The sequence below is a fragment of the Saimiri boliviensis genome, chromosome 3, assembly GCF_048565385.1.
Source record: "Saimiri boliviensis isolate mSaiBol1 chromosome 3, mSaiBol1.pri, whole genome shotgun sequence".
In the NCBI taxonomy this organism is placed as follows: Eukaryota; Metazoa; Chordata; class Mammalia; order Primates; family Cebidae; genus Saimiri; species Saimiri boliviensis.
In genome coordinates, this window is record NC_133451.1 from 175,364,253 (window position 1) to 175,377,899 (window position 13,647).

Genomic DNA, 13,647 nt, shown 5'->3' on the forward strand with positions numbered 1-13,647 from the left:
ATTGAAAAAAGTATTAACTCCAAAAGTAGCTAAGTGATTTTGACAGTTTTTATTCTACTTTTTAACTTCTTTTCTCCAGAACAATCTAATCCATCTCATGACCAAGATTTAAACAATAACAACAAAAGTAGTTCTCAGCTTCTTGCCTTTAATTAGTAAGAAGAAAAGAAATGCTTATATGTGAGTCATGGGCTTTATTTTCATAGGAAATGAGAGTAGTCACTACAATGAAATATTGCTTTTTTTCCCTATTTTTTAAATTCAAAGCTTTCATTTTTGAATAGTTTTCAATATATCAAAAACTAATTTTGTAATTTTTGTAATAAACAATAGTATAGAAAATAAATTAAAATTATCAACTTCTCCTTAAGTATGAAATCCAAAATGTTAAGAAAAATGCCCTATCATCTAAACCAGATATTGGTTTATTCAACAGTCTTCCCTACTAGACTCAACATATCAATGACATTGCTCTGCTGTGCTGTCTTGACAATGCCTCTAAAAGAGAAGCCATCTGTAAATATTTAATAAACACTAATTACCTTGGTAAAGGCAATGATTGCTAATAAATACTTGTGTGTTATAACTATATATATATATATATATATATCTCCATTAAATCTTGTTATATGCTGTTAAAAAGGCTGTGTTTAATCCTCACTATAACACTACAAGAAAGGTATTATCACCTGCATTTTACTAATAAAAAAACTGATGCAGAGAAGATCCATAAGTTCCTAAATGTCACACCATGGTAAGCCAGAAATTTTAAGCCTAAATAATTTGATTCTAGAGACTACACACTGACCTACTAAAAAAGAACAAGACCCAGTACTACGGAAATTCTGATATTTCTCCTTTAGTTAAGTTCAACTGGATTTTCTTGCTGAGACATGTCAGAAATAAGGGCAAAGGGCTGGAAGTGGGGACACATGCTTGTAATCCCAAGCACTTTAGGAGACTGAAGTGGGAGGATCTCTTGAGACCAGGAGTTGGAGACCAGCCTGGGTAACAAAGTGATACCCATATCCACAAAAAATATAAAAAATAAATTATCCAGGTGTCAAGGCACCCACCTGTAATCCCAGCTACTTAAAAGGCTGAGGCAGGAGGACTGCTTGAGCCTAAGAGGGCAAGGCTGCAGTGAGCTACAGTTGCTCCACTGCACTCTAGCCCTGGTGACAGAGTGAGACCTTCTCTTGGGGAAAAATAAATAAATAAACGAAGGAAAAGGAAAGTCCACCTCTCTAAAACATAGATGGCATACCTAACAATTTGGTCATTTTAATACCATGAAATCATTTAAAATTATTATAATTTTCTCTGGCTTTCTAGATTTCAAGTATTGAAATAATAGTCCATGAGTATTTGAGTACTTGAAATAATTCAAAATTAGACTTCTTCACCCTTAATGACAAACCACCAGTCCTTAAAACAGGTGGTAGCTACTATCTTGCTCTATAACAAGCACAATTGTGTTAGAATACAGGCTAAATCCTCATTGTGATTTTCACACTTGCTAAGTAGATGCAAGCACTTCTAGAGATGGATGCATTTTCTTTATCTTTCTGCATACTTTTCTAGAATAATTCATTTCAATGGTACTTCAAATTCCCCTACCTAATGTAGATTCAAAGCAATGGAAAAAAAAGAAAAACAAAAAGTTACAGAAGTTAAAAATATTGTGGAAAACAAAACAGTTGGGTGGATTTAATTTGTCTTTATAAGTAAAACTATGTGTGTGGGTATATGTACATGTGTATGTGTGCTGCTAAATCAATTAATGAAATGAATACATTTAATTTGAAAGTATCAATAATTCGGGTTCACCTTTTTGTCCTATAGCACTGGAAGCAAAACCCTTCGTTGAAACATTGACATGCTTTACCTTGAATTCACCATTAACCCTAAATATACTTTTATTTGTTCACCTTCTTTCTGATGCCATCTTCCTTAGGTAGCGACACATCAACACATTAGTGAGGAAAGTTATACGTCATGATGCCTTGAAGTTTTGTGAACACTCTGTCCTTTCCAACCTTTAAATGAACCCTTTATAGATACATTTGTTGTTTCTATCTAAATACATGTTTCCACGGCACACAGATTTTTCATTTGTTTTTTGTTGTTCATTCAAGCATTACAGTTACATTTTGAGATAATTTAGAAAACATTAGCTGTATAGTGAGGTGATAAGGAGAGCAAGTTTAGGATAGCATGTCTTTACTGTCATCTTCAGAACCTTTTATTGCTTTGCATATATGCACATTTCTTTAATAACAGTTATTTTGTAAACACATGCAAATATGAGCAAAATGGAATTACATGGTCTCCTTAGATGCTTTTAAGGATACGAAGTTTCCAGGGCTAAACCTCTTCCCCATAAGCAAGCCAATCAAGGGAGAAATGGGGAGTGCATGACGCACAAAACATACCTAAGTCTGATTCTATATTCCACTTACATCTTATGGTGCCTTTTCCTAATTTTAAGTTTTCTCTCTTCCTGTAATGTTATTGTTGATGTCCCTTAGCTGTCTTTCATTTGTATAAAAATGTTGCAAGGAGAGACATGGCTGTAAACTTTCTAAGGGTTGTCATGGCTACTCCTGACAAACAAAAAAAATTTCAATCCTTTCTTCTATACCATTAAAATCACTCAAACTTTCTAATCCTTTTCCTATATATTCCAACTTGATTTGATTTGGCTTTTTTTTAATAAGATAATCTTACAGGAAGCTAATTGATTTAGCACAGCTTGTCCAACTCAGAAATAAACAGAGGGGAAAAATTATCTCATTTTTTTCTTTTCCTTTTTTTTTTTTTTTTTTTTTTTTAAACCAGATTGTGAACAGAAGACTGTTTCACACTCTGTCTCCCATGGGGCAATGTGATGAACTAATCATGTAGCGATCTACCAGGTCACAGCAAATAATTAAGACACTTGTTACCATGTTCTGTGTGGTGCCATCCTGTAGTGATTCTGAATGGATTTTCCATAAATGCAAGAAGAGATTCTTTAAAACCCTAATTTAAAATCTACATCTTAGCTAATTAAGAACACTGTGGCTCAAACTAATGTGTCATTTCACACCTAGTGTATTGATAACGTGCCATCCTGAGTGTAGCTGTCAATTTTTCCTCCTGTCCTTAGCTCTTCCAAATTCTAAGGTATTTGCTGAAACAGTAACACAGACATATTTTATAGCTTTAGTGATCAGCATGACAAAAAAAAAAAAAAAAAAAAAAAAAAAAAAAAAAAAAAAAAAAAAAAAAAAAAGCATAAGGCAGTTTGCATGTACGGGTACCAATTATCTGATATTTTCATATTATGTTTAAAATACCACTGGGAAAAATAGTAGTGTCCAAAAAGAAGGCTCCCCCTGCAGTGTGGGGCTGATTAACATTAGATGAATTAGACAAAGATGCTGAGGAATCCTTTTCAGAATTTTTTTTTTTTTTTTTAATGGAGGTAGTCATAGATCTGTCAAGCACAGTTTACAAGTGAATCTGACAAAAACAATGCATTACCTCACAATATTTTCCATTTACAAGGCGTGACCTCTTAGGACTGTATGCATCTCACTATGTGGCAAGCACGAATAGCCCTAGTTTAAAAACAAATTCTGAAATTCAAATAAATAATAAGGTTCCACAATTTCAAAGAGACATAGAGGACCTCAGCTATTTTTTTTTAATGTGTAGAAAATCCAGGACAATATAAGCTTCTAAAATCTTTCTGAACAGTTCTGAGAAAGTCTGGTTTAAAATTCTAAGATTTTGCCCCTCATTTTCATTTCAAAAATTGCTGCCTCTTCATATCTGAATATTCTTGAATTATTTCTGTAATTAGTATTATTCTAAAGTTAGTTGCTAAACTAATATTACAGTTACTTTTTTGAATTTTGGGTTTTTAAAAATGCATTTAGGAAAAGAAAGTATTTGGTTCTAGGGTTTTATTTTCACATGTGCTTGAATAAATGATTAAAAATGAAATACAGTAAGATTGGATATAGTAGTTTTGTTCTAAAACATAGTATTATTCTATATGTCATCCTAATTCACAGCTTAAGATCTAATTATTTAAGTGGGATTTAATTCAAATACAGTTGAAACAAGAGACGAGGAACATTTCAAATGTTTAAGCAGAAAAATGCAACTAAGAATAACTATACAATGATTACATAACAATCATTCTCAGCTAAATATGTTATCAATAGATTTTAATATACATATATATTTCTAAAGGACATAAATGAAATACTTATATTATTTCAATAACAAAAAAGAGACTTAAATGAAGTTAATTGAAAATAACACATCACCATTATGATAATATAACATCTAAATAAAAATTATAAAATACTTTAAAATTTTTATAAAATCTTAAAATTTCAAACATTTCATATTTATTTCAGTGATTTGATTTCAATTTTGCGGATCCCAAACCACAAAAAAACTTTTACTTGTACCATGTTATTAAAACTCTTTTATCAATCCTCTTTGGTTTTGTGAGAGCAAAGGAAAAAGAAAAACTTTGAAATGAATAACTTGGTAATTTTTACATCTTTGTTTCATTTTCTGCAACACAGGTGCAGAAAACGTTTAAATATTAGAAAATTATAAATATTCTTTTAAAATGAAACTATAGAAAATATAAACAATTAATTTGTATAAGATAGTAAATTTGAAAAATAAATGTGTTAAATACTAAATATTGTGAAAATTAACCTACATGGTTTCCATTAGTGTTTTCTGTTTCACTTCCCTTTATTTTATTTACTTCAAATTATATAGTAAGTACAATTTATACTCAATGCTAGACAGAAAAATTATTAGTGATATGATCGCCAAAATATAAATAATGCATATTTTAAAGTATTAGCCAGTCCATAATTTTGAATCTCCATATATTAAATTATTTTCCTTTAACCCTTTCTAATAATTCAACTATTTAAAATAGTGAAAGTTTTTCAGCTCTTAGGATCACTTCCACACCATACTTAGAACTAGAATCCCTGGCTGTTTTACACATAAGTACTGTAAAAATACTTCACTCATTTGGGCACGTGACTTGTGTGGATAGCATCAGTATTTATTGCTGTCAGTGCTTCAATCTGAACATTATCTTCACCCTCAGCTTTTGCAACTTGGAGAGAAACACAGTAAAAAATGGTTTCTGAAAAGACATTTAGCAATTAACTGTGAAAATGTCCTGTTAAAATTAATTGCTAAATTTACAAAACACATTACCCACTGGTCAAATTATGTTTCAATTTAAAACCTATGTGTTTAGCCACCTTGCTAACACTGAAATATATATACATTAAGCAAATATTACATCACAATATTAAGCATGTTTTGAAAGTCACTTTTTGTTTGGTCCAATGTAAATACTGATGAGCTAACTCTTACTTACCCAAAACTTGCTTATTGTGGACAACATATGCTAATTTTCCTTTTAATTATAATAAATAGAATAAAACCAATAAAAACTTAACTTTTTCTATTTTACAATGAACTCTATATTTCATTAAGTGATCAATTAATTTCTACCTTTTAAATTTTATTTTTTTACCTATACAAAGTATTCGTTTTAAAACCATTATTTTTGTTAATAATATTAGAGTAGATGATTGACATTCATTTTAGGGCTTATTTTCTTCCCCACTTGGTTTCAAAGCCTTTACATAGGATTATTAAACTGGAATGTCATGTAATATCCATCAATCTCAGTTATTTACAGTATATGAAACTTCTCTTGCCTCTCCATGTCTCTTATGCCCATTACTTTATTTCCTGAAATTAAGTATCATTTGCACTGCAAAAGAACGAGAAATAAGGAAACAGTTTTAGTTATTATAATGACAGCTGAAGAGTTAAACTGTCAAGGTTTTTGTTTGTTTGTGTTTTTTTTTCTTTTCTTTTTTTTTTTTTTTTTGATGCTATTAGACAAACCATTTTCTCATGAAGGGTCAAAATCAATAGCACCCATGTGAAAGTTGTAAGAATCTCATTAATAAAATTAATTTGCATTTCATGTTAGCTATACCAGCAAATACTTCAGATGCTTATTGTTAATTCAGTTAGCAAATTTCAAGGAAAAAAATAATTTTGCCTTTCTTATTTTACCAACATGGAATGGAAATTTTACACAAGAGCATATTGACTACTAAAGTTATTAAAATCCTGTTCTACATCAAGGGTTGAATCATGTAAATAGGAACAAAAAAAGTTTCACATCCAAAGTGTCCATCTTCTTTTCTTCACTGGAATGACAAAATAGAATATACTTCAAACCAAAATTGAATTCCTATTAGAAAGGATAATAAACATTAACAACTAAATGAAAATATGTCAACATTTTCCCTCAAAATAACAAACCACTAGAAATCCATTGACAACTCATTCTCTTTGAAGTTTAGAGACTGGTAATGACTTCTTGTCATAATGAAAAAGCAGATTACCTCTTTATATTTCACAACCACTGTGCAAGAAGAAAATTCAACTTCATTAAGTATAAGAGCAAATATTTAATGGCCATTACTATACATTGCTGTTTTCCAGGAATGGGGCTACTTCAACATTTTCTCTGTGTGGAAGGTACAGAGTGTTCAGGGGTGATGACCCTTGAAATGAAGAATATTAATATTCCAAGGTGAGGCACAGGACAAACTGCAAAAGCGATATATCAATATCGTGAAGAAGGCTGCATTCTGTTGTTAAAAGGTTTATTAGAGAAGCTATTTTATTTATTAATAAACAAGGAGTTCGACAACATGGATTTTCATCAACATTTTGGAAAGTATAGTTTGCATTATTGTTCACTAGGAAACAGTTACTCTGATCCATGTTAAGTCATACTAATGGATTACATATTAAGTAGAAAGAAAACATATACTACATATTCTTAGTATAGGTGTTTCCAGTATGACAGCAAGCTGTTAGCAACAAACTTATCAAGCGACTGTGAAACGGAATGAACATTCTTAATAACTCTGCCAGTGTACCCCATCGCAGCACCTTAGCAACAGGGGAGACGAAAGAGATGCTTTAAGTTTCCACAGGGTAAAAAGCTGTAGCTAAGCAAAACTGACAACCAAAATACTGAAAACTATAGCTTGATTTTTTTAGGAACCACTTCACAATCTTAATGATTTAGTTGGCTCAATTCACCTGAACACAGACGTGTTAGACCAAAAGGAACGCAAAAACCTATCCTTATCACTAAACTTGCACCAAACCCACTCCCACCTCCGTCACTGAACAGTGACCTTTCATCCACCTCCAGTCAAAATCAACCTAAGACCCATGGTCACAGATCATCTAGATCATCTTCTCTTCTTGTTGACGTCTCTTATCCTTCTTTACTAGTTTTACATCTCACGATGTTACTGGCTGCAATCTTAACACAGCTACTTGCTTAATAAACCCCAGAGTCTCTGGGGTCTTGTAATTTCAGCTCTTCCGAGACTCGGGAGAAAACCCAAGGCGACCCCACAGCGAGGGCCACTCACTGCCTTACCGATCTTCCTGCCATCTTTCTCTGGGAGGCACTTACCTGCTGCTCCCCAGGCTCCGCCGACTTCACCAGGTGCTTATCCTTGTACAGAGACCAGAGACCAATGTTAGGCAGGAAAATTAAAGCCACCGTGAACAACAAAGTCATCTGCAGAAATCTCTTCTGTTTTCTCTTCATTGCAAATGGTAACAGAGAAGAAAAGTTAAAGGAGACGGCTCCCTGACTGCTCCTGGAGTTTAACGGCAAATTCCTTTCCTCTCCCCTGCGAAGCACCAGAAACTGAGAAGCTACAAACTTTTGTTGCGTGCTCAGCACCAATCTGCGCGATTCAGAGGGAGGTGGCCATCTGCAGAACAAACGCACAGTTACTTTCCCCCCAGAACACTATGACGAAGGCATTATCTATTGGCTTAGACATCAATGACTTGACTGAGGAAATCATGAAGCCCACCGACCTCCATGACTATGAGGCCATGGAGTCAACGGGATCGTTTCCTGGACTAAGGGTAAGTTAGGAAGAAGTCGGAAGCATGCTGGATACTTCGGGAAAGCGGAGCTGCGGCTGCCGCGGCCGCTGCGGCCCCCGCCCCGTCCGTGTGGGAGGGCTGGGTCGGGGCAGAGCGGGTGAGGAGTAGGAGCCGAGGGAGAGGAAGCGGCGCGGCCCCTAGAGGGTCCGGAAGAAGAGCGTCCCCTTCCTGGTCTTCCCGGCACCCCTCTTCCTGTGCGCCCCTCGGGATGACCCACCTGAACTCGAGTTCCACTCCCTCCGGAGCCAGCGTGCCGGCGGCCGGGCGGCCCCGGAACCAAGGGACTCGCGGTCCGGGCACAACTCCGGTGCGGAGGGAGGCCCGGGACCCGTCCGCGCGCTCCTCTGCGGGCGGCGGCTCGGAGCCCCGGAACCCGGCGGGAATCCGAAGGCTACAGATGGCCGCGGCGCCCGGCCGGGACGTGGAGGCGCCCTCCTCGGCGCGCGGTCCTCCGCAGAGCCAGCGCTCGGCCCCTCAGGCGCGCCCTCCGCGGCTCATGTTACCATTCTTCTCCGGCCCGGCACGGACCCGCGGAACAGCCGCCGGCACCCGGAGGTCGGTGCGTGTCGGGCTCCTCTCCTCGGGGAGGGGGTGGAGGCGGAGACGCCGAAGTCCGCGCGGGGCTTGGGAGCGGGCGAGGGCGCTGCGAGGACGAGCGGAAGGCGGAGAGGCGCCGCGCCTCCCCCCGGCCGCCCGCGCCCCGCTCCCCGGCGCTCGTCTTCCGCGGAGCTGCCGCTGGCGTCGGCCACGAGCCGGAGCCCGCAGCCCGCAGCCCGCAGCCCGGAGCCCGGAGCCCGGGAGGGGAGGAGCGGAGGGAGGGCGCGCCGCCCGGCGGGGGTGGGCACTGCCGCGCGGCCTCCAGACGCGGCGCACACAGACCCGGGCGCCAGGCGGCGGCGGAGACCCGGCGTGACGCCGAGGGCGGCGAGGGGGCTGCCCGCCTGCGCGGGCCCGCTCTCTCCGGGGAATCCGGGACGCACAGCTAGGCCGGCGCCCCGCCAAGTCACCCAAAGGGCGCCAGGCCAGAGACTCCAGAGGAAACGTCGCCGGCGGCGCGCGGGTGTCCCGGGGATTCCTCCATGGTGCCGGCGGGAGCGCGGCACGCCGGGGCGCGGCGACTGCGCGGGGCGGAGGCGACCCGGGGCCGGGCAGGTCCCGCGGGGAGGGAATTCCCCGGGCCGCGCGTCCCGCCGTTCGGGCCGGGTAGCGGGTGGGGAGGGAGGAGGAAGGGGATCCGCGGCGAGGGCCGAGCCGAGGCTCCGAGTTCCCAGGCAGCGGCTTCTGGAGAACGCCCCGGAGACTCACGGCGGCGCTGTCCACGGGGCCCCGGCCGCGGTAGGAGAGTGCCACGCCGCTCCTCCCCCGCCTCGCGCGACCGCACCCCGCGCGCCTGTCACTGCGAGGGACACCTGTCCTCGCACCCTCCTCCGCGATGGCCGGAAAACGTGGGGGTCAAGGTAAGACTCAGGCAGATGGTACTCCTCCCTCCGCCTAACGCGGCAATGCACCGACGCCCCTGACCGCACACGCAGGAACCTGTGGCAGCCTCGCCAAGGGACAGCGGGCCCAGCACCGAGCACCGGCAGGCTCGGACCTGGAGCTCACAACTCCGGAAGGAAGGGGGACTTAGAAGAGGCAGCAGACACGCTTGCAGTGCAGGATGAATCCGCCTGTCTAGAGCCTGCAAGACACACCATGGTCACCTCTTTGTTACAGCCCAGGCAGGATGCCCGCATGCTTGGGATAGACAAGCCCGTGCACTTCCGACGGTGTTTTGCTGTTTTCTCTTTTCCTTCTTCTTTCTCATCCTCATCTCTGTCCCTCCTTCCTTTTCTTCTCGTCCTGTCTCTTCTTCCCCTTCTACTCTCTCTCTGGTGTCTCACTTGAGAAAGACTTAGATTTGAGTGGGAAGTTATGCCTTAAAAACTGTTCGCCTTATAAATTCAAAATGTTTTTTGAACAATATAGATCGACTGTATGGCTGCATGAATAAAGCGCTATGCTGTAATACTTGTTTTGGTGAATCACTTGAATTTTAAAACAGTATAAAAACATATTTGATAAATGTTGTTGAATGTGTCCTTTATATAAAGACCAATTACCTCGAAATTTTATATAAGTGCAACTTGACCTAGAGTGCAAGGGACTTAATTCCTTACCCCCACCCCCACACGTACACTGTGCCTTTTGTAGTCAGCTTTATTTTCTAACCTTCTTTTTCTCTTAAGGAAGTGCAACTCTGAGGCACAAGTAGGAATTCTGGGAAGCAACGTAGCAGGGGGAGGTTTCCTGGAAATGTTGTCAGGTGCTCAAGGAAATACACTTGGAGAATCGTTTAATTATATTGGATGCATTTTTAAGTCCTGATACAGCTATTAATTTTCAAAGTAAAATAACTCAAAAATGCACTTGGAATTAAATAAAATCTCTCATTTTAAATAATGCCTGTTTTTAATACCTTAAAAAATCGTCTTGGATCAGGAATGGACATATTATTATTCTATTTGTTGACTCCAGGGTGTTGAACTGAAACATGCTTCATTATTTTTACACTAGTAAGTGGTCTTGCATACAGCACCCATTCAGAGAACATCATCATGAATTACAGTGCGCTGACATAATCACTGTTACTTCCCCAATCAAGCACATGCAGAATACATGGTAGAAACAAAGGAGGAAGTCACTATACTCACCTGTTTTACAGCACAGTTCTAGATCCTCGCTTTAGATTTCTTTTTTACTCTGTAAAATTTATTTTTGATTCAAAGCATAATTTTTCTTTTCCCTTCAGTCAGATATTCATTCACAATTCCTCATGTAAATTACCAATGGATGACAATGTGTCTAACTAAAGTTGGTATACTAGGTTGAGTTTACAAAGGAAAAAACTCCACATGACAGTTAATATTTTGCTCCAACAATTCAGATTAAACGCCAATATAAATGAATGGTCTTTTAAATTTTGCCTTATAGAAAGACACCCATTTTATGTCCTATTTGCACTCCGTTCTGTTAGGATTCAACTAGCAACCTCAGGTTATCAGACACTGCTAATAATGTACTAATAGCTATAGGGACACATGGAAAGAAAACAGAGCAATATCAGTGACTTTGAATAATTTACACTCTAGTTGAAAATACAACACAAAGGCAGTTGATCCAAATTTAAGCCCTATATTTAAGGAGGCAGAAGGACATTCCTTCAGTTATCTCTCTACTCCACAATGTAGTGACATAAAAAAAGCAATTATTTTGCTATTTCTCTTATGGTTCTGTGCATTGAATGGGTTCAGCTGGGTGGTTATGCTTGCTGACACAGGCTGAGGCCTAGGAGGTTGAATGGGCTGAGCCAAGATGGGTACTTTACATGGCTGACAGTTGACAGTGACTGTCAGCTGGGAGGTCATGGGGCTGTCAACTCGAGCTCCTCAGCTTTCCTCCATATGGCCCCTGCATGTGGCCTGAGCTTCTCATCACATGGTAGTTAGGATCCAAGAGAAAGTAACCCAACAACCTGTGTTCCAAGAGGGAGAAAACAAAAACTGTCAAATCCTCTTAAAAGCTAAGCCCAGAACTGGCACAGCCTCTCTTAGGGAGCAGTCACTGGACAAGCCCAGATTCAAGGATGATTTAGAGGTAGGAGATAAAATTAACATCTCACTGAAAAGTATGACAGAGAATATGTGGTCATTCTTAATCTGCTTTAGATATTCAAAGTCACAGAGGTAGGGATTCATAAAGGCCTAACCAGATTAGAAACCAGATGATGGGAAGAAGTAGGGAAAGGTTCTCATAGATTGGGTTCGGTAGAATTGTTCAATTGGTACAAAGACAGGAAGTGACTTGAATTTAGGGTAGAAATACTGTTATTACCTTATATTCAAAAAAACACATGATGACAGGAATGGAACTTAATTTGAAAGATGTGCAGTCATAATTTTGCTGTGTTAGCAGATATTTTCAAATGAACTGGTTAAAAGCTTTATATTTGCAAAGATAATGGCTGGAGAAAGTCTGTCGTTTCACAAATCAAAGGAAGATCATCAGCAACAAACTTTGGAGTATATGTTTTTACCCCAACACGTTAGAGTTGCAAATTGATAAGCTTTTGTTATTAAATATAATAAAACTATAAGAGAAAATGTAAATTGCGTTATTTTTAAGGTTATAAAATAGTAACTACATTTTTAAGAAATTATGGTGAAATTTATCAGTTATCTTCAATGTTGAATTGATAGAGTTTATTTTCATTTAGATTTGAGTGTTTTCCAAGTTTTTTTTATCAGAAGGCACAAGCACTAAAACATAAAGATAATGTGTCTAGAAATTAAGATGCATTCATACTTCTTTTGTGTAATAGAGATCTCTGGAATATAAAAAAATCTTGCAAGTTTTTACTCTGGATAAACTACTAGGCTACTTTCTTATTACTCTGTATTTGGCCAAATTACCTTTTTTTTTTTTTTTTTTTTAAGATTCTGCAACGAAAAAGGAGAGATAAATGCACTAAATAGCAATTTTAATGAAAGTATATTTAAATTATACAATTCATTTTGTGTAATTAAAATAAGACACATTACTAAAATCTTCAATTTCTTTTCCTCTGGAATTTCCGTATTTGCCACTACATGATAAAGAAAAACAAGAATCAAATTACATATTAAAATTGTGATATTACCCAGTCTCTATCATCATTTAAATTCCTTACCAAAAGAGCCCTGAGTCCATTTCCATATATATTCAGGTGCTGTTTGATAGAGGATACAAAGTTGAACATTAGAATTTCCAGCACCAGGAGGGAGTTAAAAAGGTGCTTGCAATTAAATGTGGTAGGAATTAAAAAGTGACAAGTCCTAAAAGGGAAAGAAGGAGGTTATTTCTACTTGGCCTGAATATTTTCTAACTAGACAAGATCCTTTACCTCATGAAGTTTAAACTCTGACTAATTAAATATACTTCCAAATAGTTTTTCCTCTACCAATAGAATATATCTTTATTGTAATGTATTTTATTTTCCTGTTTATTTAGTGATCACACACATATTTAGCACTTACTACATGCCAGATATGTAACCCAATCCTTTTCCAAACATTGTCATTTAATCTTATAAATAATTTATTTATGTAGTTTCCATTAATATCTCCATTTAATAGTTTAAAAAACAAGGGCGAATAGATGGTAAGCATCTTTCCTAAATAAGTGCTAGCCAGTGCTAGTGCAGGTACTTAAACCCAGGCAATTTGTGCTAGATTCCAAGCTGTTAACCACTACACCGTATTTTTCTAATATTTTATTATTATCTTTCCACAAAAGTTGTTAATTCTCTCTTCCTCTCTGTCTCTCTATCTCTTTTATTTCTACCTTAAGACTAAGATGATTAAAGGAGCTCAACAACATAACTTCAGTTTTAGAAAGATGATAGTCTAGTTTTATAACCCGGAACCCTCTCTATTCATATTTTGTGTGGAGTATAAAAAAGGAGGTACAGTAAAGTAACCACAAATTTCTACTTTACATTATATATATATATATATATATATATATATATATATATATATATAATTCTATATTTTTAGTTCATATGATTACAATTTTATGTAG

At 38.4% G+C, this 13,647-nt stretch overlaps 2 protein-coding genes across 2 annotated transcripts in view; one reads left to right on the plus strand and one right to left on the minus strand.

The window, feature by feature from the left end:
• GALNTL6 (polypeptide N-acetylgalactosaminyltransferase like 6) overlaps positions 1-8,338 on the minus strand; it is a 1,203,768-nt gene extending 1,195,430 nt beyond the window's left edge. Inside the window, exons 1-2 of the mRNA XM_003938723.4 lie at positions 8,264-8,338; positions 7,559-7,865 (exon numbers count right to left, since the gene is read on the minus strand). Of these exons, the coding sequence (XP_003938772.1) occupies positions 7,559-7,696 (138 nt within the window). The 5' untranslated portion in view covers positions 7,697-7,865; positions 8,264-8,338. The remainder of the gene's footprint in view (positions 1-7,558; positions 7,866-8,263) is intronic.
• LOC141583882 (uncharacterized) lies at positions 7,906-10,056 on the plus strand. The gene is made up of 3 exons (XM_074395692.1): positions 7,906-8,025; positions 8,188-9,503; positions 9,579-10,056. The coding sequence occupies exons 1-3, from the start codon at positions 7,906-7,908 to the stop codon at positions 9,931-9,933; spliced, it is 1,791 nt and encodes a 596-aa protein (XP_074251793.1). The 3' UTR covers positions 9,934-10,056.
• Positions 10,057-13,647: the final 3,591 nt, after the last annotated feature.

What these genes read in the sequence shown, in the direction of transcription:
- LOC141583882 (XM_074395692.1), top strand. Translation starts at nt 7,906, where the DNA reads ATGACGAAGGCATTATCTATTGGCTTAGACATCAATGACTTGACTGAG. An exon ending in GATCGTTTCCTGGACTAAGG is followed by an intron (nt 8,026 to 8,187) that starts GTAAGTTAGGAA and finishes CGCGGCCCCTAG; the next exon opens with AGGGTCCGGAAGAAGAGCGT. An exon ending in CGGAAAACGTGGGGGTCAAG is followed by an intron (nt 9,504 to 9,578) that starts GTAAGACTCAGG and finishes CCGCACACGCAG; the next exon opens with GAACCTGTGGCAGCCTCGCC.